The sequence below is a fragment of the Hemiscyllium ocellatum genome, chromosome 10, assembly GCF_020745735.1.
Source record: "Hemiscyllium ocellatum isolate sHemOce1 chromosome 10, sHemOce1.pat.X.cur, whole genome shotgun sequence".
Lineage (NCBI taxonomy): Eukaryota > Metazoa > Chordata > Chondrichthyes > Orectolobiformes > Hemiscylliidae > Hemiscyllium > Hemiscyllium ocellatum.
The window spans coordinates 94,958,699-94,986,172 of NC_083410.1; the positions used below are offsets into that span (position 1 = coordinate 94,958,699).

At 40.9% G+C, this 27,474-nt stretch overlaps 1 protein-coding gene across 8 annotated transcripts in view; it reads left to right on the forward strand.

The window, feature by feature from the left end:
* The window catches only part of LOC132819860 (pleckstrin homology domain-containing family G member 1), a 219,202-nt gene that overhangs the window by 155,452 nt on the left and 36,276 nt on the right, over positions 1–27,474 (forward strand). For all 8 annotated transcript variants that reach the window (XM_060831757.1, XM_060831759.1, XM_060831761.1 and 5 more), the window contains 4 exons: positions 14,454–14,554; positions 20,989–21,058; positions 24,995–25,041; positions 26,582–26,732. In XM_060831757.1, coding sequence (XP_060687740.1) covers positions 14,454–14,554; positions 20,989–21,058; positions 24,995–25,041; positions 26,582–26,732 — 369 coding nt within the window. The remainder of the gene's footprint in view (positions 1–14,453; positions 14,555–20,988; positions 21,059–24,994; positions 25,042–26,581; positions 26,733–27,474) is intronic.

Below are 27,474 nucleotides of genomic sequence, written 5' to 3' on the forward strand. Positions count from 1 at the left end.
TTTTTTAATATACTGCTTTAAGTTTGACTTTTTGCTTTCATTGATAAATGATTTCAACCTTCATGCAGGCTGTACTATACTTTGCAGTATACTTTTTTGGGGAATTTTGTGTGTGATCAGGAGTGATTTTTGTTTTGCTGTTCTGCCCCAAGCCCCACTTTTCCCATAGACCCCACTATTTCTACTAAATGAGGTTTCACTGGAATGCAACTGCTGTGTTGTAGGAGAATTTAATCCGGCTTTCTGAAAGAGCTCTTCCACTTTCTGGCAATTGGTAGCTTTTTGGATGTTGGCCTTTCTACCGTTCTTTCTACCAGCCTCTGAGGCAGAAGGCTCAGGTTCAAGTCTCCTGTCAAAGATATGAACACCCATTTAGGCTGATGCTATAGTATGCTATCTTTTGCATGTGATAGTACATGACGACCTTTGTTTAATGCGATTCCACGATACTGTCAAAGACCAGAAAATTCTCCCCAATGTCATGCCAACATTTATCCTTTTTATTAATGTTGGTAAATGAAATCACCTGAGTCACTAAGCCCTCATTTTTTAAAAAAAAGAGCAATTGTGATAATGTATACAGGACTGGTGCTGTTTTCTCTACCATACAACAGTTATTACATTACTTATGGTGTGGAAACAGGCCCTTCGGCCCAACAAGTCCACACCAACCCACTGAAGCGCAACCCACCCATACCCCTACATTTACCTCTTACCTAACACTACGGGCAATTTAGCGTGGCCAATTCACCTGACCCTCTCTAGACTTTAAATTGGGTGAAGAGTACTTTGGGATGACCTGATGTTGTGAAAGATGCTAGTTGTAAATAGATTCTGTTTACTCCACAGTGTGGATTTTTGATTTTCGAATTCTTAACTGCTCCCTCTTTGTTTGGTGCATTTTCTAATGCCTTCCCTCCCCTCCACTCCATTTTTGCATCTTAAATTTCTATAACAAACTGCATTTCCACTGCAATTTCTGAAATAATTTTAATTCATCTACTTTGACTCTTCTATCATTCTCTCTATAAGGGGGTGTCTGCAATTACAGATGATACTGCAACTGAGGTCTCGCCAATATTTTTCCTTGCTTTTTATATTTGCCTCCGTGTATAAAACTAAAGTGTCTGCTGTGGCTTAGTCATTGCTGTCAAAACTGAGTTAGGTGGTCATAGATTTGAGTCCTAGAAGCTGGAGTTTATATTCCAGGCTGGTACTGTTGGAAGTGTCATCTTTATCAATGAAGCAATTCAGGCCCTCCCTCCCTGACCTGCTTTGGTAGAATACAGGATCCCAGCACTCCAGTTAAAACAGACCAGGAGTTCTCCTGGTATCTTGGTCAGTATTTATTCTTCTCAACAAAGTCTGATCCTTGCTGTTTGTGGGATCTTACTGTGTGCAAATCGAAAGCCATGCTTTCTAAATTACATCAGTAACCACACTTTTCAAGTACTTTTTATGCATTTATGAAGTATTTTGGGACATTGAGTTGGTGAAAAGTACAATATAAATATAAATTTACTTGATGTTGTAAAGCATGCCAGGAGGTGTATTCCCTAGTTGTCTGAAACATCCCTGTTTGCAGGTGAGTGGAGCCTATAACAACCACTGTCAGTGATATCTAATACAGACTGTAAGGGTGGATTTTTAAAAAAAAAATTCAATGTAAGGTGAAGGTTAAGTATTGTCTGCTTGGATCAATGAAGAAACTTGAGCAGAGAGGTAAACAGATCTCAAGCATGCACTTGTGCCATCAGTCTGTTTTGACGATTGATGATGTTGTGGTGGTTCCCTTATCAACAGCTTACAGTTGCTGGAACTTGTTTGATATCTATAGAACATACAGTACATAAAGTTAAAATGCACTGTTTACTTGGTAAAATTGAAAGCTTTCTCTAAACCCTTCAAAAATGAGATAACAAGAGTCCAGAGACAGTTTAATCCTGTTAGGGTGAAAGGCAAGGCTGGTAGTGTTGAGAAAGCTGGATGATTAGAGAAAATTAAGTTTTGGTTAAGAAAAAGAAAGAAGCATATGTCCGGTATAGACAGGAGCGATCAGATGAATCCTTTAGAGTATAAAGGCATTCATAGAGTCATAGAGAGGTACAGCATGGAAACAGACCCTTCGGTCCAACCTGTCCATGCCGACCAGGTATCCCAACCCAATCTAGTCCCACCTGCCAGCACCCGGCCCATATCCCTCCAAACCCTTCCTATTCAGATACCCATCCAAATGCCTCTTAAATGTTGCAATTGTACCAGCCTCTACCACATTCTCTGGCAGCTCATTCCATACATGTACCACCCTCTGTGTGAAAAAGTTGCCCTTAGGTCTCTTTTATATCTTGCCCCTCTCACCCTAAACCTATGCCGTCTAGTTCTGGACTCCCCCACCCCAGGGAAAAGACTTTGCCTATTTATCCTATCCAGGCCCCTCAAAATTTTGTAAACCTCTATAAGGTCACCCCTCAGCCTCCGACGCTTCAGGGAAAACAGCCCCAGCCTGTTCAGCCTCTCCCTGTAGCTCAGATCTTCCAACCCTGGCAACATCCTTGTAAATCTTTTCTGAGCCCTTTCAAATTTCACAACATCTTTCCGATAAGAAGGAAACCAGAATTGCATGCAATATTCCAACAGTGGCCTCACCAATGTCCTGTACAGCTGCAACATGACCTCCCAACTCCTGTCTTCAATACTTTGACCAATAAAGGAAAGCATACCGAATGCCGCCTTCACTATCCCATCCACCTGAGACTCCACTTTCAAGGAGCTTTGAACATGCACTCCAAGGTCTCTTTGTTCGGCAACATTCCCTAGGACCTTACCATTAAGTGTATAAATCCTGCTATGATTTGCTTTCCCAAAATGCAGCACCTGGCATTTATCTGAATTAAACTCCATCTGTCACTTCTCAGCCCATTGGCCCATCTGGTCAAGACCCTGTTGTAATCTGAGGTAACCCTCTTCGCTGTCCACTACACCTCCAATTTTGGTGTCATCTTCAAACTTACTAACTGTACCTCTTATGCTGGCATCCAAATCATTTATGTAAATGACAAAAAGTAGAGGGCCCAGCACCGATCCTTGTGACACTCCACTGGTCACAGGCCTCCAGTCTTAAAAACAGTCCTTCACCATCAACCTCTGTCTTCTACCTTTTTGAGCCAGTTCTGTATCCAAATGGCTAGTTCTCCCTGTATTCCAGTAGATCTAACCTTGCTAATCAGTCTCCCATGGGGAACCTTCGTATACTTAAGACGGAAATCAGGAGGACAAAAAGGGGGCATTAGATAGCTTTGGCAAATAGGATTAAGGAGAATCCAAAGGGTTTTATAAATACATCAAGGACAAAAGGGTAACTAGGGAGAGAATAGAGCCTATGTGTGGAGCAGCAGGAGATGGGGGTGATACTAAATGAGCAGTTTTCATCAGTGGTTACTGTGGAGAAGGACAAGGAAGATATAGAATGTGGGGAAATAGATGGTGACATCTTGAAAATGTACATGTTATAGAGGAGGTGGTGCTGGGTGTCTTGAAACACACAAAAGTGGATAAATCCCCAGGACCTGATCAGGTGTGCCCTAGAACTCTGGGAAGCTAGAGAAGTGATTGCTGTGCCCCTTGCTGAGATATTTGTATCACCAGTAGTCACAGGTGAGGTGCCAGAAGACTGGAGGTTGGCCATTATTTAAGAAAGGTGGTAAGGAAGAGCCAGGGAACTATAGACCAGTGAGCCTGACCTCAGTGGTGGGCAAGCTGTTGGAGGGAATCCTGAGGGACAGGATTTACATGTATTTGGATAGTCAATATGGCTTTGTGCATGGTAAATAATGTCTCATTAACTTGATTGAGTTTTTTGAAGATGTAACACGGAGGATTGATGAGAGCAAAGCATTATACGTGATCTATATGACCTTCAGTAAGCTGTCGACAAGGTTCCTCATGGGAGACTGGTTAGTAAGGATAGATCTCCTGGAATACAGGGAGAGCTAGCCATTTGGATACAGAGTTGGTTATGTAGTAGATGACAGAGGATGGTGGTGAAGGGTTCTTTTCAGACTGGAGGCCTGTAACCAGTGATGTGCCACAAAGATTAGTGCTGGGGTTCCACTACTTTTCATCATTCATATAAATGATTTGGATGTGCACGTAGGAGGTATAGTTAGTAAGTTTGCAGATGACACCAAAATTGGAGGTGTATTGGATAACGGAAAAGATTACCTCAGTACAACAGGATCTTGATCAGATGGGCCACTGGGCTGAGGAGTGGCAGATGGAGTTTAATGTAGATAAATGCAAGGTGCCGCATTTTTTTGGAAAAGCAAATCGGAGCAGGACTTATACACCTTTTAATGGTAAGTTCCTCGGGTGTGTTGCTGAATAGAGATCTTGGAGTGCAGGTTCATAGTTCTTTGAAAGTAGGATTGCAGGTAGATAGGGTAGTGAATGTGTTTGGTATGCTTTCCTTTATTGGCCGGAGCATTGAGTATAGGAGTTGGCAAGTCATGTTATGGCTGGGCAGGACATTGGTTCGGCCACTTTTGGAATATTGCATGCAATTCTGGTCGTCTTCCTATTGGAAGGATATTGTGAAATGTGAAAGGGTTCAGAAAAGATTTACAAGCATGTTGCCAAGGTTGGAGGATTTGAGCTATAGGGAGAGGCTGAATAGGCTGGGGCAATTTCCCTGGAGCATCGGAGGCTGAGGAGTGACCACCTTCTAGAGTTTATAAAATCATGAGGGGCACGGATAGGATAAATAAACAAGGTCTTTTCCTGGGGTGGGGGAGTCCAGAACTAGAGGGCATAGGTTTAGGGTGAGAGGAGAAAGATATAAAAGAGACCTAAGGGGCAACTTTTTCTCACACAGGATGGTGTATGTATGGAATGAGCTGCCAGAGGAAGTGGTGGAGCCTGGTACAATTACATTTTAAAAGGCATCCGAATGGGTATATGAATAGGAAGGGTTTTGAGGGATAGGTCAAGTGCTGGCAAGTGGGACTAAGTTAAGTTAGGATATCTGGACAGCATGGATGAGTTGGACCAAAGGGTCTGTTTCTGAGCTGTATGTCTCTGACTCTAAAGGTATGAAGTGGTTGGAAAGGAATTTCCTACACTTTCCTACATTTTGTAATATTTCCCTCCCACCTTTTTGCCACTGTCTGGGAAGTTACAACACTGGGGCCAGGAGAATTGATTGGCTATGATGATTTGGTCATTGTGAAGTAGGGCAGGCTAAGTGTGCCTAAGACTCTGTTTTTTTGCCCTTCATTTATAATGTATCCGTCACTCATTTCAATATACTGAATCAATAACAACAAATGCTGTCTCTTGTTTTGACTGCTTTGATCTCCCATGTAATAAGCAGCACCAATGTATTGAAGTATCAAGGCTATCACATCAGTGGACTGATGTTTTAAATGCACCATATTTAGTACAATGCCACTCTTGCTTGTTCAAGGCCAAGATATCATCTGGGGCTTACTTAGAGAAAAACAAAGTATTCCCCGCTCTGTGTAAGAAGGCAGGGAATCATGTCCGACTGAAAGATTTAAACAGAAGTCAAGCTGATAGGCCAGTCCAATAAAAGTAAAATATGATAGATCCTGGAAATAATGGGTTATGGAGGAGGTGGAAATCAATGTTGGAAAATCTCAGCCACTGACTGTATTGTGGAGAAGAAAAGTCAATATTTCAAATGCAATTGTCTGTTAGAAACAATTAACAAAAAATAATTTTTCATAGGAACTGAAGAGAGGCAGAAAGCTATCTCCAGATCTGGGCTTTTCTGATACTCCTGTGTAATAGAGGGAGTGCTGTGCTGTTGAAGCTACAGCCTGTCTGATGATACGAAGCAGACAGGACCTGTTTTTACTTCGAGGAATGGTGAAGGCTCCCATATTGGTATTTGTGTGTAAGAACAGTTATCGACGATATCCTGGCCAACAACGTCACATTGGTGGAACCTTGAGGACAAATTTGCTGCTGCTGCTTCCTACATTCAAATACTGACTCCGTATCAGTGCTTTAGCTGGTGTCTAGGGGTGTCCTGGGATTGAGACCTCCTCCATCAAATGCAAGTTAGCTTGTTTGTTTCTTGAAGCCTTGCATGTCGGAAGAAATTCTTATTCTCTTTTATTTGCCCAAGGCAAGCAGGTGAGCTCCGAAGAGAGTTAGCCACAGCACTTTGTTTGGAAACAGGGCTTTGTTCCATCAACGCAAGAGATGGTTAAAGTGTTGCCCATGGACACCATTTCTTCCTTGTTTTCACTAATACGATCTCTAGGTTTCTCTTGAGCTTTGACTTTAGGTATTAGCTGATACTGTTCAGTTATTGTTAACTCACTAGCTCTAGAGCTTGGTTAATGTTTGTATTGCATTATGATAAAAGTTGAAATAGAATGAGCCATGCATGGATTACCTATTTCTGGTCTTTTCACAAAGATATATACAATTAATTTCATTGGATTGACAACGTTGTGCTTGCACCTATTGTCATGACTGTTTTGATACACTTTTTTTTTAATATATAGAAGTTCATTCATGTGGCATGGGTGCTGCTGACTGGGCCAGCATTTATTGCCTATCTTCAATTTCCTTTGGTGATACTGGTGAGTTGCCTTTTTGCACCACTGCAGTCTGTTTGGTGTCATTTATATCTAGTGTTACTAGAACAAAGTTTTAGAAATTTGACTAAGCAACAGAGGAGGAACTGTGACAGTGTTTCCATGCATTTGCTGTCCCTGTTTAAAAGATACTACTGAAGGAACATTTGAGTTCCTGCAGTGCATTTTGTAGATGTTATGCACTGCTGCCACTCTGCATTGATGGAGAGTGTGAATGTTGGTGGTTGAGGCTTTTTAATCAAGTGGGCCTTTTAGTCCTGGGTGGTGTGGAGCTGCTTGAATGTGGAGCTGCACTCATCCAAGCAAGTGGGCTTTATTCTGTCATACACCTGATTTAGGCTTTGTACGTGGTAGACATTTTTTAGGGGAGAACTTGCTGCTGCATGACTCCGTGCCTCTAACCAGCTGATGTAATCACTGTATTTTTAATGGCTAGTTAAGATCTGTTTTTGGGCTTCCTGCTATCTGGATGATTCCACAGATTGAGTCAGATGTCACACAGTAGACCTGCATTTGACTCTGGCCTCCAAATCTAAACATTGTTTCCAGCCTAACGATCTTCTGCATTACTGACTGCATTCTACAATTGTAGAATGCAATCTTTTAGTTTAGACTAAAGTCAAAGATTAATTTTTTCTTGCAGGTATAGGTTAAAAGATCTCTTTAGCAATGTTTGGAGAAGGAATGACTGTGTTCTTCCTGGTTAGTTGTACATCATTGAACCTCATTCTTCCGGTGTTTGGTATTAAAACCGAGAAATCTACCTATTCTGCACCCCAACAGTAAAATGGATGTGTCACTTTGATTACACTCTCCTTCGATAAACTATCGACCAATGAAGTTGTCCTACGCAGTGGTGAGGATAGAGTCCTGCTGGACAGTGTAGACCTGCTTTGAATTTCAACTTGTTACCAGGAATACGTCCAGGCTTTTTAGAACGCTGAAATCGTTTGCTTGATCTTTTGTGCTTTATAAAAGCACATGGGAGAATAGTTCACAGGAAGATGATTTGCATTTATATAATGCCCTTAATAGGGCTGAGTGCAGAAACACCATCCGTCACCATTTGGTGCCAATTCGCAGGAGAAGTTTGAACACATGACTTAAGAAGTTGGTCAAAGACTTGTAGAACTTTTTTTTTAAATAAAAGGACCTGAAGAGGTTTAGGGTGCACATTCTTGAGTTCACAAGCAACTGAAAGTAGACGAATGCCAAATCTAAACTTAGAGGAGGGAAAGTTCTGGATTTGGAGGAGAATAGTGGTATGAAAAAACTTGTAAATGAGGCTAATAAACTTAAAATGTTCCTGGATCAGGTGCCAGTATAGAAGGTTTGTGAGCATAGTTGATGGGAGAATGCGCCTTGGTGCAAGTTGGGATACAGGCAACAAAGACATTCCAATATTACAAGTTAATTATCCAGACACTACATGATTTCCAGACAAGAAGCCAATTATGTGAACGTCAATTGGAAGATTTGACTGGTATATGCCTTTTGCTTTGACAGCATCAGAAGATTGCATTCAATGCTTTTATTACATAGTCCCTGATATCATAACCCCCTTTAATTATGTGGATTTTACAAGAGGCTGTAGACCATTTAATGAGAAGCTGTCCAGATGTTACAGTTTTGGCATGAAGGTCTGAAATGCAATAAAGGCTCATAAGTACCAGATGCTGCTTGCTGTTCAGATTTGTCAGAATGATCAATTTTAGCGGAAAATCCGACGGGGTGAACCCCTCCAAAGCTTTTGGAATTTTCCCCAATGTTCTATCCAATATTGTTCGTACCTAAAGACTGCTACTAAGAAAAGAGATACAGTTGAAGCTTTTAGTTTTGCTTTCATTAAGCTAATTTGAAGAATGCCAAATATTTAAAGCAAGCCACAAATTGTAATGCCAAAGTGAGGGTGCTGAGTTGTTGGCCAAGTGCCGCCACATTAGGGAGAGGAAATTCCCCTTTGGTGCCCAGCGACTTTGCAAATTGCAAGTTTTGGGGGAATAGCTCTGGACCTCTGAGGGGACTGATGTGTCACCTAATGTCACTAAATAATTCGCTTATGTAACTTGCACCTAATTATTAATGGGAGCAGGAATGTACTATTTTTGTTCAGGTGCTGTTTTCTTTAAGTCTCTTAAATGGATATTCCTCAACCACTCTAAGCAAAAATAGGCAGTTGCATCGAGTCGAGGAAAGAGGGAAAGTGGCAGCTTCCACCCACAAACTGTCATTTTTTTGTTCTGCATTTTCTTCTTTGTCTACTCATCTGGACCAATGCAATCTGTTCCTGCATCCATACAAATGCTGCTCTGTCCATTGGATTTTTTTGTCAGAAGACTCACTGTTTGTTTAATAAACCCAGACTTCAAGACCTTTTCATAACGATCTTATGTAAATGCTATTGGATAAGTGTAAGGCCGTGAATGTTCTGGGCCAAACAGGACAATAAAAAGAAGTACTGTACGAAGTGCTGGAAATGATCAGTAGACTTCTGCATCTGAGGAGAGAGCATAAGGTTAACACTTCCAGTCAATGACCTTCCATCGACTGGGAAAAGTTAAAAATGTAACAACAAATTTTAAGCAAGTACAAAAGAGGTGGAAGTGATGGGGAAGATGAGAAAGGAAACTGCTTGGGTTCAAGCCAAGGGAAATTAAATTACAAAAGATGCCAGTGGAAAACAAAGTTGCAGTGATGGAGTAAATAAAAACAGAAGGTGTCTGCAAGAAGTGCTCGTGGGTAAAATAGAATCCTCACAGACAGCAGGCTTTCAAACCAGGGCGAAATCATGAAACCAGCTGAATGAATGTTTAGGAATAGTCAGATGCCAATTAAGCCATCTTGAATTAGAAGAGTCTCAAAGGTTTAGATGAGTCCCATCAGAAAGGGAAACTCAAAACCCCAATGACTAAAACAGTACTTCCTACTGATGGATCAGTGATGGCCAAAGTATAATTCTGATGAATGCAACACCTTCTACATGTTAGATGCTATTTGCATGAATTGGAAGAAATTCTGAGAGTTCCAGGAATAAATGTAAATATCAAGTTTAGTTGAGAGAGTTATTAGAAAGGGAATTGAATTGAATTTACTGTCACATGTACAAGGCACAGTGAAAAGCTTTGTCTTGCAAACAGTACAGGCAGATCGCATAGTTAAATAGCATCGATAAGTAAATAATAGGTAAACAGCGAGAAAAACACAAGTACAGGCGAATGTTAAGAGTTTGAGTCCATTTCTAACAACAGTCAAGTAGAAACTTTTGAGACTGGCTGGTGGGTGTGTTCAGGCTTCTGTACCTTCTCTCTGATGGTCGAGATTATAGAAAGTGAATAGACCATTGAATAATTACCAGACCAGCAGAAATAACTTCCATTTCTATAAAGTTTTTCATAATATCAAGGCACTTGGATACAGTACAAAGCACAGCAGGTTAGGCAGCATCTCAGGAATAGAGAATTCGACGTTTCGAGCATAAGCCCTTAAACGTCGAATTCTCTATTCCTGAGATGCTGCCTAACCTGCTGTGCTTTGACCAGCAACACATTTGCAGCTGTGATCTCCAGCATCTGCAGACCTCATTTTTTACTTGGATACAGTACAGCCAATCAATACTTTTTTGAAGTCTGGTCTCTGGCATTTAGGAAATGTAGCAGCCAAATTGCACAAAACAAGGTTCTATAAACAGGAAGGCAGTGATAGGCCAGCCGTTATCCCAGAATCCCTTTTTTCTTTTGGAATACTGCTGTGATATTGTTCATTTCTAATGGAGCCCAATGGTATTCTGATTTAATACCTCATCTGATAATCGTGTTGGACATGGAGTGGAGTAGACTCAGTCCTCTGACTCAAATGTGGACTTTAGTGCTGCCAGTATCATGGATCATCCTCTACCTGCATGGGGAATTGGTCAAAGGAAGCAAACTGGAGCAGAGAGTAGCTTTGCTCTACATCCCTCTGCAATTGGATTTTCTCACTGGGAGAAGTTGTGTATTGAGGTTGTAGAAGTAATTGAGGACCTTGAGCACTTAACTGTCTGAATAGAGCATGACATTTGATGCACTGTGCCAATGGATCTCAAAAGGAAAATCTCCAATTGTCTGTCCAAAAGCAATGTTGTCATTCAGCTACAAGTAGATCATTGTATTGTATGTTAATTTCTGATTTAGAATGCGGCTGTTTCCAGGTTAGTAAGCCTCGGTAATTCTGCAGAGAAAGGAGTGGGAACATGTAGAAAGGATATACAGACATTTAGAGTTGACCTTTTTTGATTATGGATGTTTGAGACCTGAGGAAAACTAACAACTCTGACCCTTTCCTTTTAAAGGTGTCACTTGATTAGGAGCCTTTTTTGAGATCTATAAATCTACTAGTAAGTAGAAAATAAAAGTTTGTTTCAATTATATGCTAAGACAATTTCTCAGAACAAAACTACAAGATTGGAAACTAGAAAATGTTTAGAATTTTGGTTAGACCATGTTTAGAGTCCTTGCACAATTCTGATCTTCATTTTAAAGGGAGAAAAAAAGGAAATACCAGAGAATTTGGAAGAAAATATTTGCAAAAACTATACCACAACCAACAGATAACCATCTTGACAGATTAAATAGGTTAGTGCTACCTTCTGAAGGAAACAAAAGGCTAAGGGTTGACTTGATAAAGGTTCTGAAAAGTTATAAAGTAGTTTGTTAGTTGATATTGAGCATAGATATTGTTACAGTTCACTGGAGTAGTGCACTTGAAAACTAGCCCTGCTATTCCTGGACTTGAAACAAAAGTTCAGGATTTTATAAAGCATCCAAAATTCTCCAATTTACCTGAATTTCAGATCCCGATTAATTAAGTGCACAGCAAATTCTGCACTGAAGAATCACTATTTATTGCAAGTAGTTAGACTCTAGCTGCAGCTAAGGATTTATAAACCATTGGCACATTACAGTACTAATTTAAAAACTGTTCCTTACTTGCAGACAAACAAATAGATTAAAAATAGGTTAGGACAGAGGGCAAAATTGGGATGTCAATTCAGTAGGAGAAAGTGAGGACTGCAGATATAGGAGATCAGAGTTGTGTGTGTGCTGGACCACACATCTGAGACCAAAGTCAATTCAGTAGTCTTTGTTACCAGGTTATGTTGTCGAGATGATCCTTAATTCTACTGCTGTGCAGCACTTCAGTCACTTTCTCTGGATACTTCTGCTATTCGGTATAGGGTAAATGGCGGCTAGTTCATGTATCAACGTCTCTGATTTCTCAGTTTAAAGTCGTAGCTACAACTGTCACAGGAAAGATAAACAGTTTTCTTTTGGGTTTAGTGAGTTTTTTGTCTGCAGACAGAGTGCTCTCCTGAGCTGGTGAAGAATTGAACTCCCCTCATTCTTTCTGTAAATTGTTCCCAGCTACCTGGATTACACCTCTTCCCACCCTACCTCCTGCAAAAATGCTATCCCTCATTCCCAATTCCTCCCCCTCCGCAGCATCTGCTCCCAGGAGGACCAGTTCCACTATGGAACATCCCAGTTGGCCTCCTTCTTTAAAGACCGCAATTTCCCTTCCCACGTGCTTGAAGATGCCCTCTAATGGATCTCATCCACATCCCGCACTTCTGCCCTCAAACCCCACCCTCCAACCATAACAAGGACAGAACTCCCCTGGTCCCAACCTTCACATAAACCGCATTGTCCGCCGACATTTCCGCAAATTCCAAATGGACCCCATCAGCAGGAATATAGTTTCCTCCCTGCCACTTTCCGCAAAGACCGTTCCCTCCATGACTACCTGGTCAGGTCCACGCCCCCCAACAACCCACCGTCCCCTCCTGGCACCTTCCCCTACCACCACAGGAATTGCAAAATCTGTGCCCACACCTTCCCCCCCCCCCCCCCCCCCCCCCACCACCACCTCCATCCAAGGCCCTAAAGGACCCTTCCACATCCATCAAAGTTTCACCTGCACGTCCACCAATGTCATATATTGTATCTGTTGCTCCTGACGCGGTCTCCTTTACACTGGGGAGACTGGACACCTTTCTCGCAGAGAGCTTTAGGGAGCATCTCCGGGACACCCGCACCAATCAACCCCACCACCCCATGGCCCAACATTTCAACTCCCCCTCTCACTCTGCCGAGGAAATGCAGGTCCTGGGCCTCCTCCCACCGCCACTCCCTCACTAACCGACTCTTCTGCCTCGGAACACTTCAACTCTAGGGCAACAATGTGGACTTCACCAGTTTCCTCATTTCCCCTCTCTCTCTCTCCCTGCCAATCTTCCTTCCCACCTATCCGCTCCACCCTCCTCTCCTGACCTATCATGCTCATCCCCATCCCCATCCACCCATAATACTCTTTGCTACCTTCCCTCACCCTCCTCTGACGTTTTACCTTCATCCCAAACCCCATCCAACCAACTGTACTCTTTGTTACCTTCTCCCCAGCCCCACCCCACTCCCATTTATCTCTCCAACCTGGAGGCTCCCTGCCTTCGATCCTGATGAAGGGTTTTTGCCTGAAACATCCATTTTCCTGCTTCTCTGATGCTGCCTGACTGGCTGTGCTTTGCCAACACCACACTAATCTAGACCCAGCTCAAAGCTGCTCAGTTACCTGAGAACCAAACAAACAAAAGGTCTGCCATTGAAAATAGGTCCTTAGTCTATAATCAATCAAATTGTTGCTGGCAAAAGGTGCATATTACACTCCTTTTGTCTCCAAATTGTTTACAGCTCCAATTGCAGTTATTGCTTATTCAAACTGTTGTTTACATGATGCTTGCCATGGGTGTCGGGTTACTTCCTTTTCAAAACTACATCCACCCTTTTAAGCTGGTCTTTCTCATTTTAAATCTACCACGTTTTTAAATAAAAAAACAAAATTTTAAAAAAACCTCTTCCTTACTGGTGGAATTCAAAGCTAGTCATAAATATGAAGGTCAGTTGGCCAGTGCATCAATAAAGGATTCAGGAAAAATCTCTGATTTGCTAAAGGATGGTGAGAGTGTGAAGTTTGCTACCACGTTGACTGACTAGTTGGAATGAGTAGCAAAGATGTACTTCAGGGAAAGTTAGGTAAGTACGAGAGAGAAGAGAAGCGTATGGCAATTGGGTTAATGGAGTAGAACAGGAGGTAACTTGTGGGAAGCACAGGCACTGACATAGACTAGTTATGCCAATTGGCCTGTGCCAGTATAAAATGCAATGCAAATTCGGTTCTTAATATTAGGAAGTACCACGCCACAAAGCGATGCTTCTAAATTGGCTTCAACATGGGAAAAGAAATGAACATTTTAGTAGTGCAGACTTTTTAACTGAAGGAAGCTTTTTATTTTGCATTTCAAAAATGTACAGATGCAAGAAAACCAAATTTCAAAGGGAGAAACCATTTTGTTCTGCATGAGAAAAGGGCACTGAGCGTGTGGCAATTTCAACACAACTGATGAGTTACCATGGGGAATGTAACAGGAAGCAATAATCATAGTCATAAGCTGTACGGCACAGAAACAGACCCTGTCTCCAAAACTTTTTATTCAATTCAAAAAAACAACACTCAAATGTGCTTTTTTTCTCTGCAGCGGGTTAGTTCCTGTGTATGAAATATGTGCAGCTTTTTGCTAATGTAAGTGAGCCACATTGTGAGCCCAATTGATCCCCTAGTGACTGACTTGATTGATTGAAAAAGTAATTTTTTGTGCACTCTGGTATGAATTAAGGAATTTTTTTCGTTGATGATGAACTGAGGAAAACAGTTGAAAGAATGCGAGTGTGTTTGAACTAGATGACATCACCAATGTCTTGCAACTACACTATAAACTTGATTCTTTTGTGCTCTTAGGACTACCTTGACTGCATCACTGACCAATTACGACTCCCACTGGGGACAGAAGAACGCTTGGCTCTGTTTGGAAACATCAGAGATATCTATCGATTTAATAGGTGAGTAAATCCTGATCTAGTGAACTCAAAAAGGCTTCTGATTGTAAATGCAAGTTAGAGTTCAAAAATACAGGTAACCAGTTGACTCTAATTCAGCTTTTCCTGTTCCAAATTGAATTTTCTTTTAAGGTATTGCCATTAAGTTGTTTGTGGGAATATTTCTTGGATAGTCCTGACTTAATTGCTGCAACATTGATCATGCGGTAAATTGCTAATGCCTGAAGATCAAAAATTCCCCCCCCACTAACTTCCTTCCATACAATGTTCCTCAACCTACTACTTCAATCAACTTTTTGACCATCTATCTTTAATTGTCTTATGGATCTCTGTTTATTTGATCAAAAATCCTCTGTAGAACTGCGAGATGCTGTATTATTGTCTTGTTGCATAACCTAAATTTGTTGTATTCACTGAGCAATAAGCAGCAGGAAGGTAAACCAAATTGGGGGTGGTACAGTGGTTTGCACTGCTGCCTAACAGCTCTCTGGACTGTTTGTCTGTGTGGAGTTTGCACATTCTCCCCATGTCTGTGTGGATTTCTGCCAGGTGCCCAGGTTTCATCCCACAGTCCAAAGGTGTGCATGTTAGGTGGATTGGCCAAGTTAAATTGCATCTAATGTCTAGGGATATATAGGTTGGGTGGATTAACCCATGGTAAAACGCAGGGAGTGGGTCTGGCTAGGATGCCCTTCAGAGGGTTAGTGCAGACTTGATGGCCCAAATTGTATCTATCTGCACTAATGGGATTCTATGATTCTAATAACAAAAATGGATGATTTAAGAAGGCCTTGAAGGCTGAGAGGGGAGGTGTTAAGATGGTAGTCTAATCACAGAATTTGACAGTAAAGAGGAATGTCTTTGCCCTGTCCAGTTGCTGGGTCTCCGAAAAGTGTTCACTTAGTCATAATCTCCATACCACTTATATTCTTAATTTTCACATGTTTATTTAAGACTCTACTTCGACTGCCCTGAGTGTTTCCTGCATATAAACTTACATGGAGATCTTTTCAGCCCATTTCTGCCCATGCTTTGATGTCTCAAAACATTAACCAGTTAGTTCCACTTGTTATATCTCTCTCATTCTGTAACTTTTTCTCAAGTCTTTATCCATTTTGTATAAATTTCTATTGAATATCCTATTCCTTCCAGTACTGCTTTTTCATCATAATTTGTGGAGAACTTGGATTTGTCTGTATTTCCACAACTCCAGGCTTTCCAAAGCACCTTGCAGCCTGTAAGGCACTATTTGTAGTTTTAGTCTGTCTTGCAAAGTAGGAAATTTGGAAGCTCAGTTTGCTGTGAAGACGTCCCAGATAAAGCAATGGTAGTGTAATCTGCTTGTGTTGGTTGAGGGGTAAATACTGGTTAGGATAATTTCTTTTCTGTCCACTTTTTTTTATCAGGGCAGGTGAGCCTTTGCCTATGGTCACATCCTGAAGGGCAGTGCAGCATGATGACAGCCTAAATGATGGGCTGAGGTTGTGGAGACAAGTGATGGCATTAAAATGAAGCTGATCGTTTAAAAGTGAAGTATTTGGTGTTGTTGAACATGTTATGTCAAGCAGATAGGGAATAACATAAAAGCATTAACTAAGAGTAAACAGCACCTGATGCTGCCCACCAAAACTCATGTGTTATTAGTAGGAATCTGAACACAGGTTGGAAAACAAGGACACTTGCAGCTGTGCTATTACAATGGCTGCACACTGTTTGGTCTCTTTCATTGACTGTTTACTGTAACACTCCCAGCAGCTTTCATAAACCATAAAAGTTGTTTTAAAAAGTGTGTGTATATATATAACAGCGATGAGACTGAGCCAGAATTTTTCTTGCCCAGACTAATTGGGATGGGGGTGTGGTTGGGGAAAGAAAACAACTTCTGAGAAGGGGTTTTTGAGTACATATGAGCTCCCTCTTGGGATAATATGATGTGACTCATGCTTTCCTCTTTACTTGGGGCCACATGTTCTGTGTATTTTTGTTTCTAAATGACTTGGGAATGGAGAACTGTATCATTAAGTTTATTACAATTGTGTTAGGTGGCACAGCAAGTAATATGTATGTAAATAGGAAGATTCAAAGGAATGTTGATAATGGAACCCAATCTGTAGAAACGTAATGTCATCTGCTTTGGGGATTTGAAAGGGGACCTGAGGAGGTTCAGAAATTTCTAACAGCAACCTTTTTGAGAAACAGTTGTTTGATTTGCTAAGTCATGGAGTCATACAGCACAGAAACAGACCCTTTGGTCCAACTTGTCCATTTCTAACCTGAACTATTCCCATTTGCCTCCATTTAGTCCATATCCCTCTAAACCTTTTTCTTATTCATGTACCTCTACAAACTATTACCTGTTGTAATTGTACCTGCCTCTACCACTTACTCTGCCAGTTTGTTCTACGTACAAACCACCCTCTGTGTGGAAAAGTTGCCCCATGAGTCCCTTTTTTTTTAAAAAATCTTTCCCCTCTTGCCTTAAATCTATTGGACTCCCCTACCATAGGGAAAAGACCTTGGCTACTCATCTTATCTATGCCTCTCCTGACTTTATAAACCTATAGAAGGTAAATAAAAATCAATTAGTTTATAAAGAAAATCACTGTCTAGAGAAGGTCTCCAGTTGATGATTTAATTTTTTCAGACAGGTAGGGAAAAACGCACAGGCCAGTAGAGTCTTAGATGTACAACACAAAAACACCCTTCAGTCCAACTTGTCCATGTTGACCAGGTATCCTAAATTCATCCAGTCCTATTTACCAGTATTTGCCTATATCCTTCTAAACCTTTCCTATTCATGTGTCCATCCAGATGCCTTTTTAAATGTTGTCATTGTACTAGCCTCCTCCACTTCCTCTGGCAGTTCATTCAAAATCCAAACTTAACACACATAATATTAAACCTACTGGAATTACAGACCAGTTAGCCTGTCATCTGTGGTGGGGAAATTATTTTGATCACCTTAATTTCAGTTAATTAGGGAGAGTTGGCATGAATTTGTGAAGGGAAGGTCATGCCTTACAAACCTCACTGAATTTTCTTTTTGAAGAAGTGGCAAAGGTTGTGGACAGAGGTAAGTCGATGGATGTCATTTATATGGAATTCAAGAAGGCTTTTGATAAAGCCCCACATGAGACTGTTAGCTAAAGTGGAAGTCCATGGAACTAAGGGCACATTATTGCCACAAATAGGAAATTGGTTTCCTGCCACCTAACCAGAGTTGGGGGAAAATTGGATAAATTCTCCAGCTGGTAGGACATGACTAGTGGTGTCCTGCAGGTTATGTTCAGGTCTCAATTAGTCACCATATTAATTAATGACTTGGATAATGACATAAAAAAAATCAAATATCCAAATAACTGACAATACAAAATTGGGCAGCATTGTGGACAATATTGATGATAGCGTAAAATTACAACTGGATATTGATAGGTTAGGTGAATGGACAAAGGTGTGCCACATGGATTTTCACGTAAGCAAGTATGAGTTTGTTCATTTTAGACCAAAGAAGGATAGATCAGGGTTTTTAAGAAGGCACCAAATTGAATACAGTGGATATCAATGAGATTTGTGGGGGTTCAGGTGCATAACTTTTTTTTTATATTTTAAAAAAAACACAAACTGGCATAAAGGATAATGGAATGCTGACCTTCATATCTAAAGGGCTGGAGTATAAAAATGCTGATGTTACACTGCAGAGATACAAAACCCTAGTTAGACCCCATGTAGAGTACTGTGAGCAGATCTTGGCACCACACCTTAGGAAGGATACTTTGACCTTGGAGGGGGGTCAACACAGGTTTAAATAAAACCTGGAGCAGGGATTTTGATGAGAGATTAAGGCCTAAATTTGTCTAAGCTCCGGAATTTAGAAGGTTAAAGGGTGATTTAAATAAAGATTTTCAGGATATAAACAGGGTAGAAAGATAAATTGTTTCCACTGGCTGACACTTTAGACCAAACAGCATGGCCTAACAATAGGCTAGACCATTTAAGAGATGTTAGAAAGTACTTCTACATGTAAAGAGTAGTGAAGGTTTTGGACTTTTTTCTCTCTCTCTCTCTCTCTCTCTCTCTCTCAATGGCAGTCGTGCTAATTCAGTTCAATTTTAATCAAACAAGCTTTTGTTTAGCAAGGATTTTGAAGGATATGGGCCTAAGGCAGACAAGAGTTCAGCAATGGATCAGCCGTAATCTTACTGAATGGCGGATAGCTTGAAGGGCTGAATGGCCTACTCCTGTTCCTAAATCACTCAATTGACATAATAAGATGCAAATGTATAGTTCAAAAATTGGTATTGCCAGTATAACTGGAACAAGAACTGTTTGGATGGGCCTTATTTGAACCATTGTCCTGGTAATTTTGTATAGCTTAGTTTAAAGACCTACCTACAAATTGGGCATGGGGTGGTGCACTTTGTGAGAAGTTTTAAAACAAAGACCTGAAAGTGCAGAAGTAGAGAATGCCAAGGTAATCAAAATATAATAGGAATGGATAGAAAATAGAAGTAGAATGAAGCAGGAATTAGAACCAAGGTAAGGAGTAATGATAGTTGAAAGCTTAGGGCTCTTTATCTGCATTTCTAACAAGACAAATAAGTTGATGGCACAAATAGGAATAACTAAAAATCATGATGTGAAATCAAGTTAGGTGGAAATGAGGAATAGTAAGGGAAAGGGGTTGCAGGTATGCATAGGCCCCCTAAAGAGGTGCTTCTCGATGTAGGACAAAGTGTAACAGGGAAATAAGGTTGCTATGTAAAAAAGCACTATAACTATCACTGGAATTTTTAATCTGCACATTTGATTGCACAATAAGATGGGGAGGGGAAAAATGGAAGTTGAATGTGTAGAGTACATCAGAAAGTATGCAACATACTGCTTTAACATTCCAAGTGGGAACAGCTATTTTAGGCTAATATCACAGCTTGTAACGAGCATGGGATTAATAGTTCAGTATCCTCTAGGGGGCAGCAATCACAACATGGTAGAATTTCAAATTCCATTGGAGGGAGAGTAGCTCTGGTCATAAACAAGTGTTCTTAACTTAAATAGGGATATTTACAAATGTATAAAGAAGTTGTCTAAAGTGAGTGGAAAATGCATTAAGGGGAAGGTCAGTGGCTGAGCAATGGCAGAAAACTTGTGTATATACTTCATAATCAAAGAATCCCTATAGTGTAGAACCTGGCCATTTGGCACATTAAGTCCACACTGTTGCACCTATCAGTGTTTCAACTCTTATACCTAGCAAAGAAACTGCAAGTTGACTCTCCATAATAATAATATTTAATAAATTAGTACTAATCAACAACAAAATAGACTATAAATTAACAATTTACAGTATAAATCTAATTAACTATCTTGTGCTTAAACTTACCTTTTGGATGATCATATACTACCAACTAGATCTTGGCCTTGATTCATGTGGCGATGGTCATCATCTTCCAGTGGTCCCAGTATTTTATCTTCAGTGATTGGTCTCAGATTGCTGCTCCTGAGGGTGGTATTGCGATGATTATTATATTTGGCCTTCGTCCACTTTTGGGACTGTCCTTGATAGATCCGTTAGGGCTTGATCACCCTAATCAGTCGGACCCAATCAGACAATGACATGTTGATGGTCCTTAGGCATGCATTTCTGGAGGTGTTGGGTGCATGTATGTCAGGTAACCCTCTCCAAATAAGGGTGTGAGGCACCTCCATGTCTGGTAAACAACTCAATATTTCAGATTGTCCTGGAAATGGCATTCAGTTGATTCTATTCAATTCCAAATTTGAGTTTATATTGTTTTGGCTACAGCTGCTGGGTCATTTGCATACTGTTAGTCTGTATTTGAAGCGTGTCTGGATTCTGCAGCATGTTTATTAGCACAGTCACTTTGGTCAACGTTTGTCTCAGTTACCTAGCATGCCTCATTTATTTCCATTTTTCATAAATCCATCATAAATCCATAATTTTGAGTGGCCTGTCCAGCCACAGCTCCAGAAGAGCATGCCACCCAGGTCCATCCCCTTACTCTAACCCAATAACCTTCCAATTATCATGGCTAATTGACCTAGTCTGCACATCTGGATATTATGGGCAATTTAGCATGGCCAATCCACCCACCCTGTACATCGTTGGACTGTGGGAAGAAACCAAAGCACCAGAGGAAAGTGACACAGACACGAGGGAAATGTGCAAACTCAACAGTTGCCTGAGAGTAGAATTGAACCAAGGTAGCTGGCACTGAGGCCGCAGTGTTAACCACTACCACCCAGCAAAATGTTAAGGAAAAAATTATTCCAGTTTAAAAAGACCAGCATTTACTACCCATCTCAAATTCCACTTGAGAAGGTGATTGTGACTCAATGTCCCAAGCTCTATGTTACCAGCCAGCAGATCTGTGATTTAGTTTCTGTATTAAAATGTAACTTTCTTCTCTTTTGCTTAGTGACCTGTTACAAGATCTAGAGAGTTGTGACAGTGATCCTGTCGCAATTGCAGAATGTTTTGTAGCAAAGGTAAGTAGCTGCTTTTCTGTGCAAGGTTCCAAATGCAAGGTAGATTGGAACAGCTTTCAGTTTAAAACTTTTTTTTTAAAAATTGCTCCTTAACTATCTGTTAATGTTCATCCTGGTCTTTAACTATGCTCTTTAAGGTAGTGATGAACTGCACTAAATTGGCACAATCATAGAGTCAGAGATGAACAGCACAGAAACATACCCTTTGGTCCAACTTGTCCATGCTGACTAGATATCCCTAACCAATCTAGTCCCACCTGCCAGCACCTGGCTCATATCCCTCCAAATCCTTTCTATTCTTCATATACCCATCAAATGCCTTTTAAATGTTGCAATTGTACCAGCCTCCACCACTTCCTCTGGCAGCTCATTCCATACACTAACCACCCTCTGCATGAAAATATTGCCCCCTATGTGTCTCTCATAATTTTCCCCTCACCCTAAACTTATGCCCTCTAGTTCTAAACTCCCCTACCCCATGGAAAAGACTTTGCCTATTTATCCTATCCATGCCCCTTATAATCTGGTAAACCTCTATAAGGTCACCCCTCAGCATTTGACGCTCCAGGGAAAAAAGCGCCAACCTGTTCAGCCTGTCCCTGTAGCTCAAATCCTCCAACCTGGCAACATTCTTGTAAATCTTTTCTGAGCCCTTTCAAGTTTCACAACATCTTTCTGATAGGAAGGAGACCAGAATTGCATGCAATATTCCAAAAGTGGCCTAACCAATGTCCTGTACAACTGCAACATGACCTCCCAATTCCTGTACTTGGTACTCTGATCAATAAAGGAAAGCATACCAAATGCTTCCTTCGCTATCCTATCTACCTGCGACTCCACTTTCAAGGAGCTATGAACCTGCACTCCAAGGTCTCTTTGTTCAGCAACACTCCCTAGGACCTTACCATTAAGTGCATAAGTCCTGCTAAGATTTGCTTTCCTGAAATGCAGCACCTCGCATTTATCTGAATTAAACTCCATCTGCCACTTCTCAGCCCATTGGCCCATCTGATCAAGATCCTGTTGTAATCTGAGGTAACCTTCTTCACTGTCCACCATGAGAGTTTTGTACAATGTGCTGTTAGTAAGGTAGTTCCAGATTTTGATCTAGAGGCAGTGAAGAAACTGAGATATCCTGACTTGGATCTTTATGTAGCTTGGAGGAGAATATGCAAATGATCATGGTCGCATTCATTTGCCATCCTCTAACTAGAGATCATGGGTTGGGAAGGTGTTGTCAACAGAGTCAATTGTTCAGAAACATCTAGAATAAAGAAAGATTGTGCTAGAGATTTCCTTTATTTCCTGTGTATATGTTAGGTGCATTCTGCACAGGAGTATGAAATTGTCTTGTTTTCCTCGATTCTCCTCAGAGTTTAATTCAAACCAAGTCTGTACTGTTAATGTTTGTTTGGGTTACCTTCAGTTGAAATAATAATATATCCCAATGACATGGAATCTATGTTCCATGGGCGCACTCTAATCTCATATAACATAGATAAGCTATATTAGTTGACTGGAGTATACTAAAAAAACAAATCATTCCAATAAATGGCAGAGTTGGGGTCAGATGAGAGATTTCTTAAAGCCTACCTCTTGCTAGTCCATGTTCAGGGTTACCAGGACAGGAGATAGGCAATGGATACCTGCCAAGAAGCCAAGTTAGCTACTCTTTTTTTTTAAATTGAGGCTGGGAACCTGAGGTTTGAACACGCTTTGTTTATGTGTGGCTGCCTAGGTTGTTTACATGTTGAGAAAGCTAGCAGCCCAGGGAGGCAAGGAAGAGTTGAGGAAAAGCTCAGCACCAGTAGCACTACTTGTGAACCAAAAAAAACCTCTTTTTCCTCAAATCCTACACTTGCCTCCAAATCCACTCATTAAACTGATCAATGTTGAGATTGTTGTGGGTACTACGTTCTCTGCAGAATGCCAAGACAATAAAAACTAAAAGAACTGTGGATGCTGTAAATCAGAAACAAAAACAAATTGCTGGGTGCGCTTAGCAGGTCTGGCGATGGGTGGAGAGAAATCAAAATTAATGTTTTGGGTTGGGTGATCCTTCTCCGAACTAATAGTAGTTGGGAAAATGTCTGTTTATATACAGCAGATATGGTGGGGGAGGGGTTAAGGAGTAAATGATAGGTGAGTATAGATCTCAGAGATGAGAGCAATTGGACAGACAAAGGAGCGGATAACAATCTGGCTCTGAGGGTGAATGGCTATTGATAGGGATTATTAGTAGCAAACAATGGATTTTATGTAATAGACTATGCTACCAAGGTCAGGTGTTTGAGGTTAGATTAAGGATATGGGAGAGCTCAAGCTGTAAAGTCATTGCGCGTGACATTAAGTCCAGAAAGCTGAAGGTTCCCCAAGTGGAGAATGAGATACTGCTCTTCCAGTTTGTGCTGAGCTTCACTGGAGCACTGCAGCAAACCTGAGACACAGATGTTGGTCAGGGAACACTGTGTTGAAGTGGCAGGCAACTGGAAGCTCAGCTCTTTTTTTTTGTGTGTGGGCAGAATATAGGTGTTTCACAAAGCGGTAACCCAGTCTATGCTTCTTTTCCCCAATGTAGAGGCAACCATATTGTGAGCAGCAAATGCAATCGACTAGATTGAGTGAAGTATGGGTAAAGTCCTGCTTCACCTAAAAGGTGTGTTTGGATCCTTTTTGGTACTGAGGAGGTAGAAGGTAAATAGACAGGTATTGCACCTTCTGTGTTTTCAGGGAAAGGTTCCATGGGACAGAGGTGTTGGGAGTGAAGGACGAGTGGACTAGGGCATCCAGAAGTCCCTGTGGAAGGTGGACTAGGGAGGGGAGGAGAATATGTCTTGGCGGTAATCGAAATGGTGGCTAATGATCCTCTGGATGTGGATGCTGATGGAATGTTAAATAAGGACAAGGAGGACTCTAGCTGTTGCAGGATAGAAGGGGTGAGGGCTGAAGTGCAGCAGATAGGATGGACCCTATCAACAGTGGTGCTGGGGGATCCTTGATTGAAGAAGGTGGCATTTTGGAGGGTCGCTTGTAAAGTTGGCACTTTTGGAACAGATGTGACAAAGACTGAGCAACTGGGAAAATGGAATAGAATCTTTGCAGAAATCATGATATGAGGATTTATAGTCAAAGTAACTGTTGGAGTTAGTGGGTTTATAGTGGATATTGGTGGCCAGCCTATCGCCAGAAATATAAACAAATATTGAGGAAGGGAGGAGTCAGATGGACCAAGTGAAAGTGAGGGCAGGGTGGAAAATCGATAAACTTTTCCAATTTGGTGATGCCATGACACTCTTTTGTATAACTGTTGGGTTAACTGGTCTGTAAAACACACAACTTAATTTTAGTGCAAGCCCTAGATGTTGGCCAAAAAGACTCTGCTGGGTTGACAGGGCTGTTTTTGCTGTTGTTTCCAATGCCTGGTTTGTATGTGATCTGTTTCTTTTCTTTAGACTTTATAGAGGTTTGATACAACATGGAGGCTTGCTAGGCTATTTCATAAGTCGTCTTAAAAGTCAACTACACTTTGGATTTAGATGTAGGCTGGACCGAGTAAGTGTGGTAGCCTGCCTTCCCTTCATATTAGTGAACCAGATAGATCCTTTTATCAATCTGCAGTTATCTGGTCAGCATTTAGCTAACTTGTAATTCCAGATTTTATTGAATTCAAGTTTTGCCGTCGTGGAATTTCAGACCATGTTCTTAAAACATTAGCTTGAAGTTCTGGATAACTCTACATTACCACAATTTCACTATTAATCTCTATTTTATGAAGAACTGTTCCCTGACATATCTCCCCTGAATGGCCTAGAGATTTGATTATTTTGGTGAACCAGTTTTCACTATATTGCTGTCTTTAAAACCGCCAAAGGTCTGCTAAAACTGATTAACTTTGCATTGGCATGTTTGTTTGATTTTTGCTTTCTTCTTGCGCAGAGTGAAGAGTTTCACATTTACACTCAATACTGTACAAACTATCCCAGGTAAGGTGGCAAAAGACATGCCCAATTTTGTCTCACATTGAAGCTTGCCCTGTTACACTGTGCAGATCTTGTCTTTCCCATGTATTTTCAAGTGACTCAAAGGCTACTTTTCACTCAACCTGGCTGCCTGGGAGCTAATGAGAACATGTAGATTGCTGGCCTTGCAATCCTCGTGGCTTTTGAATCAATGAAGAGTATTAATGGAGGGATTATAAAAACAGTTTTCTCCCGTCCAACTGGTAGAGGTTAAAGTTCACCCCAAAATGTCAGACAACCTTTGGCAATGGAAGTCCATGTTTGGAGCTAATTAAAATTCCAACATCTGTTGTTTCTCTTTACCTGTTCATTCTGCAGATGTCGTCCTAGTGCTACCTCTCCCTTTCCTATTGAGCCCCTTAATCAAACTAATGGATTTAAACCCAATAGTCAGCTGCTGAAGAGTTTATGAAAACCTGATTTTGGAGTTCATTTGCTTTAGTTTAGCTTGTGTTGAACAATTCTAAAGGTATTTGATTCTTCAGAGAGCCTAAAACTTATTCAACAGGAAGGTATTTGTTGAAATGTTTTATATTGCACTAATATATGTAAATGTCATCTCCTAGTATTTAAGGTGAGAAGGATTTCATTGTCCATTTTTTTCAGTCAGATATTCTATACTGGCGCTCTGAGCAACTGTTCAGGAATCAAATAACATGAAGAATTGTGTACAGTCTTGGGCTCCTTACTTAAGAATCCACCTATCATTGAGGGAGTACAAATAATATTCACCAGCTTGATCCCTGGAATGGTAGGATTGTCCTTTTGAGCAGACTTGGCCTTTAGATCCTAGAGTTTAGAAGAATAAAAGATGATCTTATTGAGGATAGAAAATTGTCGGGCTTGCAGGGTAGATGCAGGAAGGATCTACCTCCTGGATAGGAGGCCTGGAATTGGGGTACACCCAACAAGAGAGAGGCAACTTTAATACTGACGAGTGGAAGGATTTCTTCCCTTAGACTGACGAACCTTTTGGAATTCTCTACCACAACTGTGGAGGCTCAGTTGTTGAGCATATTCAAGAAAGCAATCAAAACACTTTCTAGTCAACCAAGATATCAAGGAGTATTGTGAAGAAAAAGGCATGAGAAAGGTGGTGAGCTATGTATTTAGTTGATTAGTAGTGCTAAATGGCCTACTCCTGCTCTAAGTTCCTGTGTTCCAATGTGATCTATGGAATATGTTGCAGCTTTTGAGATCAAGTAACGTTACAATAGATCTGTAGCTGCTTCAGTGGATTACAACAGACCTGCCAAGTTCATTGCAGCTGTTGAGGTTATTCGGTAACCCTGAATGATTACAGGCAAGGAAAAATTTTGCAAAAATGCAAAGGCCTAAGAGCACCAGTCAGGAAGAAGCAAACATCTAGAATCAGCCAAGCAGGAAATACTACTTGTAAGGTCTTGACAAAAGACTGAAGTAACAGTAAAGAAAAATTCCATTTACTGTTTTGCACAAAGTCAGTTATTTAAAAGGGTCACTAACCTTTCTGGATTACCTACAGATCTGTGGCAGTGTTAACAGAGTGTATGAGAAACAAAGTGCTTGCCAAATTCTTCAGAGAACAACAGGAGTCCTTGAAACACTCCCTACCTCTGGGTTCCTACCTTCTCAAACCAGTGCAACGCATCCTGAAGTACCATCTCCTCTTGCACGTAAGTGGTCATGAATGACTTTCAGTCTGCAGTTCAGATTTGAAGACTACTGAGAATTGATGCCACTTCCTGCATCCAGAAAACATCTTGCTATTAGTGTCAGTGATTTGCCAAAATCATTCCTTGTGAAGCTTTACCCTATTTAAGATCCAGTGTTGAATGGAGTCAGCAACATTATGTTATTAAAGCTCTGAACTTACAGCTGTTGTGAAGATAAACAAATATCAATGAGATGAGACTTACCTAGCTTGCTTCAACTTAATTTTGAAATCTTTGCTTTCATTTTTGATTGTGCAGGATAGTCTCTCTTGGCTGCCATCTGCTGTAAGGCTGCCACTATAACCATCTGTATAAGAATCGCTTGTCACAAAAAGCATACCAATGCTTCTACTTCCTCCCAGAAGGCTAAGGAAATTGAGCATGTCCACAATGATTCTCGCCAATTTTTTTTTAATGCACCGTAGAAAGCACCCTATCTTGAAGCGTCACAGTTTGGTATGGTAACTGCTGTGCCCAAGACCGCAAGAAATTTAGGGTTGAGAATATAGTCCAGTTCTTCATGAAAACCAACCTGCCTTCCGTTGACACCATGTACACTTCCTGCTGCCTTAGGAAAGACCCCTCCCACCCTGGGTTTACTCTCTTCCACCCTCTTCCCTCGGGAAGAAGATACAAAAGCTTGAAAATGTACTAACCGATTAAACAACAGCTTCTTTCTCACTGTTAACAGACTTATGAACAG